The sequence below is a fragment of the Artemia sp. Qi Xiang Cuo genome, chromosome 15 (assembly GCF_049724085.1).
Source record: "Artemia sp. Qi Xiang Cuo chromosome 15, ASM4972408v1, whole genome shotgun sequence".
NCBI lineage: Eukaryota > Metazoa > Arthropoda > Branchiopoda > Anostraca > Artemiidae > Artemia > Artemia sp. Qi Xiang Cuo.
In genome coordinates this window covers 54,978,457-54,997,666 of record NC_142808.1, presented here as the reverse complement: position 1 = coordinate 54,997,666, position 19,210 = coordinate 54,978,457, and the positions used below count along the sequence as shown (strand labels likewise).

General features: G+C 36.0%; 1 protein-coding gene across 1 annotated transcript in view; it reads right to left on the bottom strand.

The window, feature by feature from the left end:
• Nucleotides 1-6,504: 6,504 nt before the first annotated feature.
• Nucleotides 6,505-19,210, bottom strand: part of LOC148943867 (dual 3',5'-cyclic-AMP and -GMP phosphodiesterase 11A-like) — a 316,296-nt gene continuing 303,590 nt past the window's right edge. Inside the window, exon 7 of the mRNA XM_089101266.1 lies at nt 6,505-6,672. Coding sequence (XP_088957392.1) covers nt 6,505-6,672 — 168 coding nt within the window. The remainder of the gene's footprint in view (nt 6,673-19,210) is intronic.

The following is a 19,210-nucleotide window of genomic DNA, read 5'->3' as shown; positions in this document are numbered from 1 at the left end:
ACAATATCCTAGGGTAAAGACCTAAGCCTTAGGTTGAGTATCGGTATACAAGGCTTTAAATTTTTAGTTGGCCTGAAACCAGGAACGATTTCAAGAAACAAAAGGAAAGCACTTGAAATAGATTTGATTAGTACAGCACTATAGCCTGGAACTAACTTCCTAAAGGATTTACTCTGTCAAAGCCGTCCAGTTATTCTATTACTGGACGTCCAGTTATTCTATTACTGGACGTCCAGTTATTCTATTACTATTCTATTACTGGACCCAAATTCAGCAGACTGGAAGTGATGAAAATAGTTAAAGAACTAGCGTCATGCAAAGTGATTTCGATGTGTCTGGCACCAGGAATTATGTTGACATAAATATCGGTCTTTGGCTCTTCCAAAAGTATTAAGCTTTAAATCATAAACTTAAGAGAAAGTTATTTTACTAATACCAAGAATTAGACAGAGACTGTATACTATGGATCCCCGAGGCTACACTGATGGAATCCCTTCATAGCCTCTAAAGACATCCATTAAAATGTCGACATAGCCATTTTATTCAATGTAGTCAAAAGATATATCAAATATACCTCCAGGAATAACATGAACCCCATAGGCCCTTAGGTCAGGGCCATAAATTTGAAATTGGGCAACCAACTTTCTTCGTGTTTTGATAAACTTAAGCGTCTGAAGATCCAGCGCATTATTGAAGGGGATTTTAATTACAATCTTAGCGAGGATGATTCATCACCACGTTTTTCTCTTCTGTCTAGTCTATTTGGCTATTGGTTTTACATACTTTCAAAATATGTAAAATCACTTACGTAACATCACTTACGGTATATTTATGCATCATGATCTACTTCAAACCTCGATTAAATGGTTGCATCTAAAAATGTCGAAACTGATCACTTACCTATCTCAGTTAGCTAATTCATACCACTTTGCACATATGATAGCCTAGGATCAATAATTAAAGGTCACAAGCAAAGTTTTCGTCGGGATTAGAGTAAAATTAATCGTCTACTTTTTATCGAGAGTTCATATGAATTTGTGCACAAAATCTGGCCTCCTTTTCAGCTTTTGCCGCGAAATGTGGAACCACAACAAAAATGATGTTGTGAGTTTGTTATTGGATAATTGTTTTGCAAAAATTTGTCAAAGTATTCACGCCAGAGAAGATAGCTGTTCTACTAGCCTGACTTCATCCCGGCATTGTTCCAAAATGGTCCCAAAATTCTAGTAGAAGTGTGTAATAAAATAAAATTTTGGTTCCTTATTTGGAATGTGGAACCAAAACAGGTTTGTGGAAACAAAGCAGGTTTGTAAAACCAAAGCAGGTTCGTGGAACCAGAGTAGGTTTGTAAAACCAAAGCAGGTTTGTGGAACTATTGCAGGTTTGTGGAACTAAAGCAGGTTTGCGGAACCAAAGCAGGTTTGTGGAACTAAAGGAGGTTTGTGGAACTAAAGCAGGTTTGTTAAACAAAAGCCCTTTAAAACACGTCTGTTCTGCCTTTAAAACCATAAAAATGACGACCGTTTACAGAATCTTGATATTACAGCCCCTACTCTCCTAATAAATATTCAAGGGGCGTGTTTTTTCAGGGACGAATATTATTCTCGGAAATTAGTTCGCGAATCCGTAAAAATGGAGTTGATTGAGGAAGTACTAATCCTACTTGAGACGTCAAAATCCTTTGATAAAATGGCTCGAAGTATCAAACTGTAAATGAAAACCAACCCAAAAAACAATTTGGGATTTTTTTAGTGATTTAGGTCTTAACAAAGGGTAGGATAAAAAACCCAGAGCGATGTTTTCATGAGCTCCCTCAGGCATTTTTCTTTGGGGAAAAGGTATAAAAATTGTCACTTTTTAAAACAGTGCCATTAAAACAACTGCCCCCAAGATTTTTTCTGGCATCCTCTTTCCCTACTTTTTCACTTTTTTTTAGAATAAATTTGTCAATTTGGTCAATTATTGTTACCTTTGTCACATCCCCCCCTCAATATTTTAATCATTGGCGCCCTTGTCATATTGGGTCCCCCTTCAAGAATTTACTCTAGTTTGGCCCTTACCACCAACAGGATTGGCTTGACACAAGACAAAGACTAAGACAAGAAGGAAAAAGCACAACAGAGGAATGAAAATCGGTCTATAATTTTATATTTATGTGTATAGCGTATTATTGATTAAAGATGTAATTTAACTTTCATTATTGGGTGGTAGTTTTATTATTTCTGACTTCTGATTCATAATTCGTTAAAAAAAATTCTTTTAAGTATCCAATCTTCAAAATATATTACCCGAATCCTGAATTGTTTCTAATTCTTATTGAAAGTATCAAGTAGAGAGGTGACACGAGCCAGTTAATTAAGACCCCCTCACTCCTTATTCATCAGCAGAGATTCGGCTGGGTGTAAGAGGCAACATACGAAGTGCCTCACCCTCTCAATATATAATGACTTTCATCTTTGATAATAGGTCGCAATTTTGATGAAACGCATTCGCTAATTTCATTTTAGAACTTGACTCCTTTGAAGGTAAGAAAACTAAATCTCAAAAAAGTTTCAATTGCAACATATGCAGCAACGAAATAAATTATTCATGCTGATTTTGAATATACAGAAAGTGTTATTTTTAAATTCACTCATTAAGAGCTATTAGCATAGGCTATAAATTTTTTTATTATTTTAGAAAAAAGAACTGAACTCCCCCAAAAAGAGGTACCGTACCATCTTGATGGAAACATTTAATAAAATCCAATTCAACATGTATGATAAAGCTGTTGACAGTATCTAGAAAATGTAAAATTTCTTCTTGTTCTTATTAAGTGAATCAATATATTTTAATGAATATATACGTAGGATATATATATATATATATATATATATATATATATATATATATATATATATATATATATATATATATATATATATATATATATATGATACAGAGAGGGTGAAAGCTCCTCTCATGTTTAAAATTTCAATGAGCTTTTATTCGCGAAACATTACTGTGCAAATGTTAACTTTTTATCCATAAGAGTCGAGCCTAAGAGATAGTAACCCTCCTTGCATTTAGGGTACCCCTGGATATACTATGAAAATGGAAAAAAAAGCAAAACAAGTTTTTAAATGAAAGTAAAGAGAGACATTAAAACTTGAAATTAACAGAAACTAACTTGAAATTATTATGATTTTTTCCTTATATGTGAAGAGTTGCCCCCTCTTGGACCTCTACTCTTTACCCTAATGCCTGATAATGCTTAGACACATTTTCCATTCCAATTCAAGAGCTCTTGTGTTTGAGTAGCAGTTCTTAAGGAGTTGGGAAAAAACGTCGAACCGTAGCTTAAAGAGCTGGAAGGTGATGATGGGGTAGCTTTCCCTCTCATAGACGGGAGGATTTTTGTCCGTTTTCAGTTTTTATATGTTGGGCAGCAAACGTTTACAATTTTTTCTCCTTTGTGCCACTCTGCAGCAGCTTTACGGTAATGGAATAAACGCTTAGATTGAAAGCATGTTAGTGATCCCCCAGCCTTAACTACTTTGTTTTTGATTCATTATCGCCAATTCCAGAGTGTCCTGGCGCCCACAAAAACATAATTAGCGTTTTTTATACCCAATGGAGGCTAGTCTGTAAAATAAATGCTTTATAGTATTCTAATTCACATGTTTCCCACCTCCTGATATTCTCTTGAGCCTTTATGAATGCTTTGTTAAAAGTTGAGACTTTAACTTAAAACCTTAGGGGAGGTGGAATGTTATGCTAAAATATACTCATCCACTTCTTGAGAAATAGACAATTTTCACATTTTCGGAATAGTACCTTTACGTCTCTCATTCATGCTGAATTTCATTGAATGGTTTCCATCAAGATGGCAACCCCTTTTCTGGGGAGTTTAGAACCTACTCCTAAAATTATGCACAATTTTATGTGCTAATAGTTTTTAATGTTTCCTCCCTTTCACTTTATAATTGCATCAGTCCTTTGTTAGGATTCATCTCTTCATCCATGGCAGTATCTATGATCCTTATGTTTCATTTAATTATTAATTTAAAAAAAATTTTTTGGGGGGGGGGGGGCTTTCATCAGTTCATTTATGTTTCGCATCTAATTTGAATTGTTAAATGATTTTTCTTTCTAATTTTAAGGTTCATATTCCACTACTATTGCTAAGAACTCTTTGCCCCACCAAACTGTCTTAGGCCTACACAACTGCGTATGGTCCTCCTCAATCACATCCTATTTGAAGCTTCCCTCCTTACACACTCCAAAAAACAATGAGTTCCTTTAGATCCTTCCAAATGACCGCTTCCCGCTCCATTTTGAATTGACAAGGTTTTCGTTTGGTCCTTGATGGCTTGCCGAAAATGATGATTATTGGTAATCTGTCACAACTCGTTTCCAGGTCGTGTCTTAGCCATATCAAGCTTTTTCTTATTATATGCTGAAAAGTGGAATAGAATCATATTCTTCATGTAGCTTACTGATATAATTAATTAGACTGCTACCCAAAAGAGTCTGAACAAATTTCCTCTGGAAAACACCTAACAAATCCCCATCCTTCTATCGAAGCACCTAAGTTTTATATCCATACCTGACCACTGTCAACACTGTAGCTTCCAATATTACAATCCTGGTTCACAGACTGTCTTTCTTTCTTCCTTAATTTTTTTAATTGTGTAAAAAAAACCTGGGGCTTGGCTTTTCCGGTTTTGACGTTTTCATTGCATCCACCATCTTTACTAATAATACTACCCAGATAAGTGAGGTTGTCCACTTGATCGATCTTCTTGTTACCCAAAATTACCTCTTCACCTTTGTTTATTCCCAGTCAAAGTGACTCAGTCCTCTGAATATTAGCTTTTAGCCTATTTTTTCTCCCCGTTGTCTCAAAGTCTCCGAGAAATTGTTGATTTCGATAAAAAATTTCATCAAGGACACGCAAGGCATCAGTATAATTTAAGTTTAAAAGTGGTTTAATTGACTCTCTTCTTTTAAAAACTCTTTATGCCGAAAAAAACCCAAAAATAACAAAATAATGTAGTGTAACAATTAGATGTATATTTAATTGCCAGGTAAATAATTTGGAAACGATTTGGTGACAATTTGGCAGCTTTACCAAATTTTTCTTGCCGAATCTTCAGGGTTTCAGCAAAAGCAGCTTTTGCTAAGCCATGGCCATGTTTCTAGGCTATCTACTCCTGCGTGTATGGAAATCCTGTTACCTCTAATTCCAAGATGTAAAGCTGAGTTGTTATAAAGAGCATCAAATTTTGTCCAAATCAATACGACCAGGACACGTCACCGTTTGAATTTTGGTCATTATGTCTGAGAATGAAATTCTCTAAAATCTCTCTATTAAGTTTATTGAAATAAGGACTTCTTGGAATAGCTATTTAGGATAGAATATAAAGAAAACAATTTCATTATATTTGTCAGTTTTTTTTTTTAATTTGAAGTGTTTTTTTCTTTTCTGTTTCTGACTTTTTTCTTTGTACCTTTTTTGGCGTTTAGGTTGCAAATAAATGAATATATTAAGTAGGTTATTTTTCAAATAGAAAACTTTCATTTATTTTAGATGACATTTTACCGGCCGTAATATGAGACTCATGAACTTTTTTTTCAACCAAAACAATCCGACCAATTGCCAATATGAAGAATTTAAAACTTGGTTGCCGAAGATTTAGCGTCTTGGAGAATCTAGTTGGACATCATTATGTTTTTGTCTTTTAGTCGGGATTTATAATGCCAATATAATGAATCCTTTTGCTGATGACCTGAGCGATGGTGACCACATCACCATCAGTGCTGATAAACTGCTGAATCATTTCGATTTGTTGATGACCTGAGTGACAGTGATCGTAATTACCAGTAAGGCTGATATTTAAATCAAACAAACAGCATTATGAATAATCAACACACGAAGCCCAATACAAGAAATATTTCTTTTCTTAAAGAGCACTTCAAGTCCATTAGAGAGCTTCTTTCAGGAAAGATTTTGTCAAGTATACGGGTCAAAATATTTTGATATTGAATAGTTTTCTTAAATCACCGTAATGTCAATAATGATTTTAACTAACTATCAATTTTAGGGGGTATCATAAAAAAGGAACAATCATAAAATAGCCAAAACAATTTGTCCTACGGCTGATACAAAATCAAACACAGCTCTGTATGTATCTGCATAAAACCTCATCGTGGAAACATCAATAACCTCATAATGCCTCATTATGCCTCATGATGGGAAAGGAACCAACCAAGAGACGACAGCAGCTGATTCTCAGCTGTATGAAATTTTAATTCTGTTAAGTCTTCCGAAGAGCCGTCTATCTTTCAAGCAGGAACACTTTATTTATGTTTGACAGAACTATCCACAAAGACAATTTTTTAAACTCTGATCAAAAACAGGAGTAGACTAAAAGTTCTCCTAAACCAAGACATTTACTCCTTTGGATACCTAGAAATGCACCTAAGTGAAAATTCACGCCTGCTAAACTAAGCATTAGAACTCTATACCCTTACCTTTTCATCATGATTTGAAAAGCTGACTCCTTCTGATTTGTTGATGACCTGAGCGACTGCGATCACATCATCCTCCACGTTGATAATAGGCATGCATAGTAAGGAATCGACATGATAACCGGTGAGTCTATCTACTGCGTCGCAGTATCTTTCATCCTGTAAAAGACTATCTGTCAGTATCTTTGAATTATTTGTGAGTATCTTTGAATTATGGGGGTGAGTAAGTGAGGAGTCTGTCTAACTGCAAACATTCTAAATTACAAAGAATGTGTGCTAAATTAAAGATGTTTTTCAAATCATAATATACACCAGTCATGGATCACAACACGCAACTGGTGGTCAAAACCAACAGGTCTTCAACCTTTCTTTAAGTTTTTTAAAGAGAATTGGGTCTGTTGTGTCTTTATTTACAGTAAGCAGCTGGTGATCAAAAACAACAGGTCTTCAACCTTTCTAAATAAGTTTCCTGGAAATAATTTATTTTGGATTTAAATCCTTTGTGACAATCAGATTACCTTGACTATTTTAAAACATAAATACTTTTCATCAATGTCTTCTCCCTTAGAATTATGTATTAGTAGTAGAAAACTCAAATGGCAGGAAAGTGGTTTCAGTACTCTAATTAGCCCTATTTTTTCCAAATATTACCTAAAAGCGTCAAACCTTTGTATCTTCGTTAGGTTAATCTCACAGATAGGAGAACTACTGTTTCAAGTTTGAATTTTCCTCAATTCAAAAAATTATGCCATAAATTAAATATTTGTGATAATCACTAATATAGCGTATGTTTGAAAGTTGAAACAAATGAGATACATAATTGGAGCTATAATCGTTTAACCCCAAATAGCACTGCGATGTATCTTGAGAATTACTCCATTCAAATGCACAGGGAATCGATAGCTTAATAAAACTATTCGTAATATTAACCGGAAATAGTTTTGAACATTGAATTTAGTGGTTTAAAAAGACCAAAAGACAACCCAGGAAGTCCCAGAGCCATCAAAATAGAAACTTCTATGTCCCCTTGATCCGTCTCGGGTCTTCTCCTACAAACCCTTATTTTCTGTGGTTTTTATTATGATTTCTTCGAAATTGTGAAGTAATCAGGGCAATTCCATTTTCTCAGTACTGCCAGGCTGAAGTATGAAAATAAATAAGCAAGTTTTATCAGTTAAATTGGACAATACATCGGCCGTAAAAAGTCAGACATCAGCAATATGTTTATCCCTAAGGGAACAAAGGCTTCAAAGAAAACACACGTCTTCTAAATTCTTCTAGATCCATGTTCTTTTAACCTATGTTTTAGGGATTGCTCACCCGCTTTTCTTTTTTTTGAAAAGTCTGGAGAGCATTATCTCCAAAAATTCCATAATTGTGCTTAACCGCCTTTTTCACAAGAAATTTAGTTTCAAACTTTTTCTAATCCTCTAAAATATATATGGTGGTTTTAGTTTTTACTTCTCCAATTCAAAGAAACATATTTTGTTTTCACTTTAAAGTATTTTAGGGAACAGCAACTCACTCTGACTTATGGTAATTTTCTTTATGTATTTCCCAATGTGATTTCCATTAGTATATAGTAAAATTTTAAAATCTTAAATATAAACCAGTTATAGAACAATTAGTTAATTTTAATCATTTGATTGATGTTCTACTTTTACCACTGTTGGCCAAGTAAGCACGAAAAACATCGAGAAAACTGGCATGGGGAGATCAGTGACATACTGAATGAAACATACAGTTTTTTTCTCATTATTTCAACATTTCCCTAAAAATTCCTAAGTTTTTCTTTAACACCCTTGTCCTTTTTGAAGACACAGGATAAGACTTTCGCACCTTCTCCAACAAAAAAAAACTCTATAAAAACAATAGGCAACTTCCGTGACTTAGAGTCCATTTCCCATGGGCTTTGGAGGTCGTTTAATCCCCGGAAGCGCAGTTATTGAATTTTTATACTATTTTAAACAAAACGACTATCCATAAAATTTGATCTAGGGGGGAGCAGATACAAGAATGTGGTTGGAGGTCTTGTTGCCCTCCAATCAATTTTGACTTTTAAAAAGGGCATTAGAACTTTAAACTTTAATGAAATGAGCCACCTCTGAAGTTTTTATGACAACTTCTTCAATACACAGTGGCCTAAGCAAATCATAAAACCATTATTGTAGTATTTTTACTCGGATTGATTTTGGAGTTACTTTCGTTTCTGTCACATTAGTATAGCCATAGTTATATTAGGGTTGAACTTGAAAATGGTCTTTTAACTGGGCCTATCTGTATTATTAGAGGACTCAGGCAAAGTTCAATTTTAAGTCCTATCATTTTTAATATTCTTGCAACCACTTAAACTAGGACGATTAATATTTGAATTTATAGTGACCTTATTGATCTCAGTTTGATTTGCAACGCAGATAATGTCCTGCTTATCAGTTCAAGTCTTCCTACTTTCCAGGCAAACATTGATTCTTTGATTTCCAGTTACAAGCTTCTAGGACTTAATGTTAATGCTGCTAAGAATGACTTTCTTGCTTCTAATACCTGAGATAAAGCGGTATCTTCTTTATCTGTTGTCATAATAAGCAAATATATTATAGAGTCTACTTTGATAAAATACCTGAGCACGCTTATGGTCAAGATAAGCGTAGTACTCGTGTATTTACTGTTGAAAATGCCATATCAAGTTTCCGTGCCATCTATGCCAAACTTGCTGCACCTAAGTATAATTCTAGTAAGTTCGCCTTTGCTAAACTATATAGTAACCTGGCTCTGCCTCACGCTCTGTATGTTTTGCCACTTTGGGATTCGCAATATAAAACTGAGCAGTTTTATCGGGGTTTTGTCCTTATTTGAAGAATCGTTTGCTTGATTTTCTGCTATTTAGCATCATTTACGAGTGCTATTTGGATTAATTTTGTATTATGTATATTTCTTTTTTAGAAGTTGACTTTTCTTTATGTATTTTCTTTATTCAACTTCTTTTTTTATTCTGTAGGCGGGCTAAAATAAATATATCTTGTCTTATTATCGCTCATCACATAGGCAGTGTTATTGTCACCCCTATCATTCTGAGCTCACGCAATTGGTTGAATTTAAATTTTCTCATAAAAATATACAAAAAAGTAGCAATTTGAGCCCAGTAGTCGATCAAAAGAGTTGGACACGCAGCCTAGGATCCAGGGAAAGGGGAGGTAAGGGAGGCTTATATATATTGAAAATTTTTAAGTCCTTTTTTAAGAAATAGAAGAAAAAGTTTACACATAATGAATTATCAACCCGTAGAATTTATAACAATTTTCATTATTTATTCCTCCTTATGATTTTTGTCAGCATTAAGCGAAATACAAATATTAAAGCACGCAGCACATATTAAACAACTGATTGAACTTGCATCAACACTGCATGCCTATTTGGAATGTCCTCAGCGGATTAGGTTCCTGAAATCCGTCTCTTGTTTCCGTTAAAAGAACGCTTGAAAGACAAAACTCTGCTGGTAAATGGTCGACTGGGTATCTGGATAAATGGCATATCAGGCCTCGTCTTAAATATTTAAATATTCGTCTTTCGTCTTAATATATTTAAATATTTAAGACGAGGCCTGATATGCCATTTATCCAGATACCCAGTCGACCATTTACCAGCAGAGTTTTGTCTTTCAAGCGTTCTTTTAACGGAAACAAGAGACGGATTTCAGGAATGTAAACAAAATGGATTTGCTAGCAAATCCTGAAGGTGATCAGACATTACCGAGCGTCCCGAGCCAGTAGTAAATGAATCTCTCAGGCTCTCTAGAACCGAGAACCTGAGAGTTTTAGTTACTATTGACCCTGGTCGGTCCTTACTTACAGTTCGTTACCATGAGCTGTTTGAAACTGTGAGATACAAAGCGCAGGTCTAGAGCGACTGGATGTCTCAGAAATTCCTTTGGATTTCAGATGTTTCCTATCAAGGCCATAACTATCGTCTTGCAGAAAAAAAAGGCAGAAAGTAGTAATTCCCATTTTATCCATTTTATCCCATGTAAATTCCCACTCTCACTTAGCTTTGTGTGACAATCGGTTTCATACAGTCATCACTGGGAAAATAAAGATGAAGAGAAGGACAAGAACAAGAAAGAAAAGTAAGAGATTCTGAATCAGGAGTTGCAAGAAGTTCAACTTCTGCAGTCTCTGGATAAATGGCATATCAGGCCTCGTCTTAAATATTTAAATATTCGTCTTTCGTCTTAATATATTTAATGTCCTCGTCTTTCGTCTTAAATATTTAACTTCAGAATTGCCTAAATAATTTGTGAAGGGTTCTAATGCAAAAGTCAATTTTAAGGGTAATGTCTGATCACCTTCAGGATTTGCTAGCAAATCCATTTTGTTTACATCCTAAAATTTCATTAGCTTTGGAATGTTTTAAATTCCAATTTACAGCAGCTGAGGATTTAAAGATATGCCAGGGGAGGTCAATCTATGAGACATCAATAAAAATATTTCGTAATAGAAATACGAAATTGTATCTGCTAATTTTTGGCAGATGCTTTGCCAACGACCCCAAAAATTTTTAAGGTTGTTGTGGTGACTAATTTTTTACAAGAACTGGGATATCCTGTCTATGTATATCAATATATTTAGACAATATTAGCCATGAGTCTTTCGTTATTGCTCTGTTGTTAGAAGAAGTTTACGTCAAAATTTTGGAAAAGCAGATCTTGGTGATTGCTGAAGTAAAATATTCCAAAAATCATTTCCATTTCTTTACAATTTATTCCATTCTCTTTTCCTTCAAAATAATTCATTTCATATAACAACAATAAAGAAAATTTACATTCTTCCAGGAGAAACACCGAATCTTTTGTTGGAAGCATTATTTAAGGAAAACAATCATTCTAAGATCATACATTTTGACCAGGTGCATTTTATTAATCAAGTTACAATTATGATCTTTAGTATTTTGATGTTCATAATAGACAGACCTAGTTGTGTTGGTTATTCTTTTTCTTTCACATCAATATTGCCTCAGCAACTGTGTGTTTGCTGGATATAACTTCCAGTTTTTTTTTTTTTTTTTTTTTTTTTTTTTTTTTTATAAAGAAGACCTATGTGGGCCTATGTGCGCATAGTCCGAAATTAAAATTGCGTTTTAGTAGTTTTAGAAGGACAGGTACGAGTGAATTTATTTCAAGGGCCATTCTAAAATATGCAGTTACTTGCCATAAAATTATTTACCATGACTTAGTAGAAAATTATATGAAACCTTCCTTCGGTTCTTTAGTCACTTAATCCTCTATTAATTCTCAGACCTTACTTCTCCGCGTGGTGCAGCCAGCAACAAGTGCCTCTGTGTCTGACAGTGGATTTCCAGTCCGCTCCAGGAATTTTTCATGATTTTCGTTCCACCAGAGCTTGGGCCTTCCTTTTGGATGTTTCTAGCCGCTACTTATTGGCTGAAAGTTACACAGAATTGAAACCGGAGTGTGGGCAGGAAGCCAAAGAAGATGTCTGAACCAGCGAAGGGTCTACACGCTGTCCTTGTTTGTAAAGAGCAACTGGAAAGCCGTACTTCACAGACACACAAGTCCATTTATGGGATTCCCTCAGTTTTCTGGAGCCACTAAGATTGAAGTGCATTGAGATGGCACTGGGAAGTTGCAGTCCAGGCAATGTCTCAAGTTCGCACTGCACTATCAAACAGACAGAGGCTCCGAGGATTCTCATTTTGTAGTTCGTTTGATCATCAGCTTCTTCCAAATATGGCTCAGCCAACTGAAGATGGCAGAGGCCTAAGCCAAGCGTGAAAGAGCTCTATGGATGATGCAGGTGTCCAAATATATAATGCAACCAAGGTAAGTAAAATAATAAATCTCTTCTGTTTGGTTTTTGGTGATCGAGAAATTACTTTTTGAAAGGATATTCAATAGAGAATTTCGATCAACAGAGTCGAGTTCTGCTTTGGAATCGCAATAAGCTATAAATTCTGCTGGCGGAATCCGTTCTTCTTCTTAATGATTCACCTTATGGCGAACATCTGTTCTGTCTTTGATTAGCCAGGTGTAAAAACAGACTGCTCTAATTTGTGTTTTCATGGACGTGTACAAAATACCACTGCAAAAGCATTATAGAGAAGAGATTTCCTGGTGATCAAAGAAGTGTTATTCCTCTATCATTAGAACCCTCCTTATTGGAACCTTCCCCGTTTCACAGTGTTAGGACTATTCCTGTATCCCAGGCTTTCGGGACAATTTCCGAGACCCGTATTCCAGTGAATAGCATCTGGAGCCATATCAAAATGCTGCCGTCACTCTTGAGCAGCCCTGATGGGAGTCCACGGAAACCAGGAGCTTTGCGATTTTCTTTACAGTCTCTTTACTTCATTTTGAATTTCTATCAATGACAAGAGCTCAATTTCAAAATTAATGATTTCGTCATGGATCAAAGATAGCGGGATGGCTGGAGACTCCACAAATGGAGAGAGAGGATTCGTGGTCACTAGAGACGAAAAGCACTAAGTCTACCTTGAATGGTCGGATACAATATCTTCAAGTAACACATCCCGTGTGCACAAATTACGTTTTCTATTTGTTGATAATGCTAGCTAGTGAGATTGCGCAAATGTTTATACGCTCTAAGACCGTTTTTCGTGGTAGCTTCTTGTAGCTTATCTGCTCTAGTGTCAAGAAATAATTTGAGAGCATCGTATATAAGTTTATTTTAGACGTCTTCAAGCCTCCCGTCACAGTGATGGCTGTTTAATTTGAACTTGCAAGTCAAGAGTTAATCTAGCTGCATTTATAACTTCAGTTTTAAACAAGAATCACACTACTTCAATATTCAAAAGAAGGGGTTCGTTTTCAAAACGATTTGTTATCTCGACTGTGAACTGGGCTTTAATTGCAGAAGCATCAAGACTGTGGTGGCTTAGAATCACGAAGAGATGTTAAGCTATCTGGTATTTCAAATTCAGATGAATTTTTGCAACTACAAGTCGATGATCGGTGTCCAAGTCGGTGTCCACGAAAGGAATGGTAGTTACAGACCGACAGCTTCCATTGCCGAGAGATAATTATATGATAAATCATTTTTTTGCGATGCCATCTTTACTATACCATGGATGCTGGTGAATTCAAGGTCTTTCTTAAATTATGTTTGAAATAGCAAGCTAGTGAGTGCTGTAATGATAGTTCAAACGATTTCCACTGTCACTAGTTGCGTCTGAAGCAACATGTCTTACGATGTCCTTCCAAATACCTGTGGGATCACCAACGGTAGCGTGAAAGTTCTCAAAAATAAGCAGTATATCTTGGGGAGTGGCAGAAGATATAAGATGCACAGAGTCACTCTAGAGCGGGTCCTTAACATTGGGGTTACCTAATATATTGGCACATAGCATATCACTACAAAGAGTCTTCTATGACGATGTTGCAATTGGGCTTGGAAAAGACTTTCTATTATCGCGTTTGGATATAAGCGCCTTTCTATCTCTCTTATGCAGAACCAGTCCGACACAAGCTCTTCTTGTGTTTCAAAACCCGACCAAAAAAGAATATATTGGTAGAATTTATCACTTTTTCCTGGCAAATGTTTTTATATAGCGCAATATTGCGTGAGTTCATTTGCGAGAAGTAGATCGGTACCTAGTATATTCAAAGTCAGAATATCCCAAGCGGCAATTTTCATACCACTCTTGTCAAGGAGGTTCAATCTTAGGGTCGTCAGGATATCAAGAGCAGGTTGGGGTTAGCATCGTAATTGGTAAGATGATTCCGAGGCTTGATTGACGCTATTCATTGCAAAAGTAAATGTTTTTACTTTTATAACTTTAATAAATCAAATAATATTAAGATTTTGGTTACTAAATATCAGTATATGTATATTAAACTGACAATGCATATTCATTTGTATTTTTTTTAAGTGAAGTGTAGATTATGTTCTGGCCTTGGGAAGGCATAGAGGTTTTGAGCTCAACTTATGTTAATTTCTGCTCGTTTTGAGTTTGACTCGGTTATTTATTGTAATTTCTGTTCGATTTGAGTTTCATTTATTTATCGATGCTGATTTTTGGTAGTTCCACGCTTTGTAGATTATTTGATTCTATTTTTGCTCATTTTTGGTTTAATGGAGTTCTTCACTTTTCTTTGATAAACTTATTTTGTGTAAAACGTTTTTTTAATTAATTTCTATTCATTTTATATCGACTTAGTCTTTTCAGTGAAAAAGAAAAAAATGCTTTAAATCTTTTCATTTTTTTTAAAGATTTACAGTTTGGCCTTCTATTTGTATGCTGAAGAAAAATTTTCAGTAATTTTTAACAACATACACCCTCTTAAAAATCTGGACACAAGTAGAAGTGTTTAATTTAGTTTCATACCTCTGCTAGTTGACCTGAAATGGAAGAATTGATAGCATTTGCAAAAAAATCTGTATACTTTCTTTAATAGCTTGGATACACTTACGCTATTTTTATTTCGTTAAATATTAAGAGCAGAAGCAGCCCCAAAAGTTTGAACATAATACCCTCAGTCGTTCTTGGGATTCAGCTGAGATGCCTTATTGGGAATTAGCATTAAAACACTGCATTTTGATTTAATATTATTGCAAAATTTATTTTTAAAAAATAAATTCAAAGGGGAGGGTGGGCATGGGAGAGGGATTAGTTTTCCTCCAATCACTTTCGACTATTAAAAAGGGCATCAGCCCTTTCTATTTTCAATCGAATAAGGCCTTTTCGAAGTTCTTACGACAACTCCTTCGATACAAAGTGCCTTGGTCTAAGCAACAACAACAACAAAAAAAATAATACATTATACCAAAATCGATCTTTACTATAAAAATGTCAAGCCGTCCAATCACTTTCGACTATTAAAAAGGTACTAGGACTTTCGATTTCCAATCAAATGAGCTCTTTTTGAGTTTCTACGAAAACACTTCCTATAAACACCTTATATGACCCAAGGCATAAGTTACAACTCTTACCCTAAGGGCTGTAACGGTGGTTGTCATCCTCTAAGACCTAATTTCCAGAACTTTCAACTACGTTGAACAAAATGGCTATCTCAAAATTTGGATTGGATGTGTCTGGGAAAATGGTGGGTGTGAGAGGGGCGTTAGACTTTCTCCAATCACTTTTAACTATTAAAAAAGGCACTAGCCCTTTCAATTTCCAATCAAATGAGTCCTTTTGAAGTTTTTACTACAACACTTTCAATAAAAACATTATATGCCCCCAGAGAATAACTTACAACCCTCGCCCTGAGGGCTGGGGGGGGGGGTTTGTCATCCTCAAAGACCTAATTTATAGAACTTTCTACTATGTTGAACAAAATGGCTATCTGAAAATTTTGATTGGATGTGTTTGGGGGAATGGTGGGCGTGAGAGTGAGGTTAGTTACCGTCCAATGACTTTCAACTATTAAAAAGGGCACTTGCCCTCTCAATTTTCAATTGAATGTGCCCCTTTTGAAGTTTTTATCATAGAGTCTCTATCATTAAAAACCTTATATGCCCACAGGGCATAACTTACAACCTTCGCCCTGGGGATTCTGGGGGGTCTGTCGTCCTTAAATACATAATTTCCAGAACTTTCAACTACGTTGAACAAAATGGCTATATCTAAAATTTGATTGAATGTTTTTGGAGAAATGGAAGGTATAAGAGGGGGGGGGTAATTACTTTCCAGTCACTTTCGACTATTAAAAAGGGCAATTTCAATTTCCAATCAAATGAGCCCCTTTTGAAATTTCTACAACAACTTTCGATATAAACCTTATATACCCCCAGTGCATAACTTACAACCCTTGCAGTGAGAGCTCTGAAGTGGTTATGATCCTAAAAGATCTAATTTCCAGAACTTTCGAATACGTTGAACAAAATGGATATCTCAAAATTTTGATTTGATATTTTTGGGGAAAGGGTGGGCATAAGAGGGGGGTTAGTTGCCCTTCAATCACTTTCGACTATTAAAAGGGCAATAGCCCTTCCTATTGTCAATTGAATGAGTCCTTTTGGATGTTTTTACAACATCAATTTCAATAAAAACCTTATATGCCCCCAGGGCATAACTTAAAACCCTTCCCCTGAGGGTTGTGAGGGGGATGGGTTGTCATCCTTAAAGACCTAATTTCCAAAACTTTCAACTGCGTTGAATAAAATGGCTATCTACAAATTTTGGTTGGATGTGTTTGGGGAAAAGGTGGGCGTGAAAGGGGGGTTAGTTGCCCTCAAATCACTTTCAACTATTAAAAAGGGTACTAGCCCTTTGAATTTCCAATCGAATGAGCCCTTTTTCAATCTACGACAAACATTTCAATAAAATCCTTATATGCCCCCAGTTCATAACTTATAACCCTTGCCCTGAAGACTGTGGGGGGAGTGTCCTGCTCAAAGGTATAATTTCCTGGACTTTAAACTGCGTGGAACAATATGGCCATCTAAAAATTTTGATTGGATATGTTTGGGGAAATGGTGGACGTGGAAGGGGTGTTAGTTGCCTTCCAATCACTTTTGACTATTAAAAAAGCACTAGCCATTTCAATTTCCAATCGAATGAGCCCTTTTTGAAGTTTCTACGACGCCGCGTTCAGAAAAAACCTTATATGCCGCCAGGACATAACTTACAACCCTTGCCCTGAGGACTGTGGGGGAGTGTCCTCCTTAAAAAAATAATTTGTATCTGGAAATCCACAACACTGAACAAAATGGCTATCTTAAAATTTTGATTGGATGTGTTTGAGGAAAAGGTGGGCGAGAGAGGGGGGGGCTAGTTGCCCTCAAATCACTTTCGACTATTAAAAGGACACTAGACCTTTGAATTTCCAGTCGAATGAACCCTTTTTCAAATTTTTATGACAAAGATTTCAATAAAAACTTATAAAAAAAATTATAGGGCCCCAGGGCATAACCTATAACCCTTGCTCTTAAGACTGTGAGGGGAGTGTCCTGCTCAAAGGTATAATTTCCTGAACTTTAACTGCGTGGAACAATATGGCTATTTCAAAATTTTTATTGGATGTGTTTGGGGTAATGGTGGGCGTGGAAAGGGTGTTAGTTGCCTTCCAATTACTTTCGACTATTAAACAGGACACAAGCCATTTCAATTTCTAATCGAATGACTCCTTTTTGAAGTTTCTACGATAACGCTTTCTATAAAAGTTTATATGCCACCAGGGCATAACTTACAATCCTTTTCCTGAGGGGTGTTATGGGTTGTCATCCTCAAAGACCATATTTTTAGAACTTAAATCTACGTTGAACAAAATGGCTATCTCAAAATTTTAATTGGATGTGTTTGGGGAAAAGGTGGGCGTGAGAGGGGGGTTAGTTACCGTCCAATCACTTTCAACTATTAAAAAGGGCACTAGACCTTTAACTTCCAATCTAATGAGCCTTTTTTGAAGTTTCTATGACAATGTCTTCTATAAAAACCTTATATGCCCCCTGGGCATAACTTAAAAACCTTGCCCCGAGGGTTGTGGGGGAGTTTCCTCCCCAAAAACATATATTCTATCTGGAAATCAACTACGCTGAACAAAATGGCTATCTCAAAATTTTGATTGGTTGTGTTTGGGGGAATGATGGGCGTGGGGGGCTAGTTGCACTCCAATCACTTTCGACTATTAAAAAGGGCATTCAATTTTCAATTGAATGAGCCTTTCTTTAAGCTTCTACGACAACGCCTTCTATGAAAACCTTATATGCCCCCAGGGCATAACTTGAAACCCTTGCCCCGAGGGTTGTGGGGGAGTGTCATCCTCAATAAGATATTTTCTATCTGGAAATCAACTACGTTGAACAAAATGGCTATCTCAAAATTTTGATTGGATGTGTTTGGGGGAATGATGGGCGTGGTGGGGGGTGGGGGGTTAATGACCGTCCAATCACTTTCGACTATTAAAAAGGGCACTAACCACTCCAATTTCTAATCGAATGAGCCCTTTTCCAACTTTCTACGACAACTCCTTCGATACGAAGTGCCCGGGTATGGAGAAAAAACCAAAAACAAAAAAACAACAAACTGTGCCCACATCGTTCTTTACTTAGGCGGCGCTAGCGCGCTGCCTATGATTTACTTTGGCTTGAATACCATGTATATATGTTCCTCCCAATAGGGACGCTAGAACCCCCTGACAAAAATAAGAGATCCTAGCTACAAGCCCCTGTAAGAGTGTGTGAAACTATTGTCATCCGACTCACTACTGTCTCTGTCAGTCAGTACTAACGGCAGGGACATATATCACTATGGTAAATAGGAGGTACATTAAGTACTTAAAGCCCACAATTTCATTCAATTAAATTCAATTGATTTATAACCTGTCAAAACAGGAAATGGTGCAGAGCCCATTTTCTGTGTCTGCACCAAAACAGTTTTGGTGAAGAGCCCAAAACTGAAACAGTCTATAACCGTTGTTATTTTCCTTTCCTAAATTAAATTTACTTTGGCTTAGATACCATGTATTTATATGCCTCCCAACAGGGACATTAGAACCCCCTGACAAAAATAAGAGATCCTGGCTACAAGCCCCTGTAAGTGTGTGTAAAATTCATTCGAGTCACTACTGTCTCCATCAGGCAGTACTAACTGCAGGGACATAAATTACTATGGTAGATTGGACGTACATCATGTGACTTAAGCCCGGAATTTCATTCAATTAGATTCAATTTATTTATAACCTGTAAAAACAAAAAATGGTACAGAGCCCCTAAATGACGGAGTA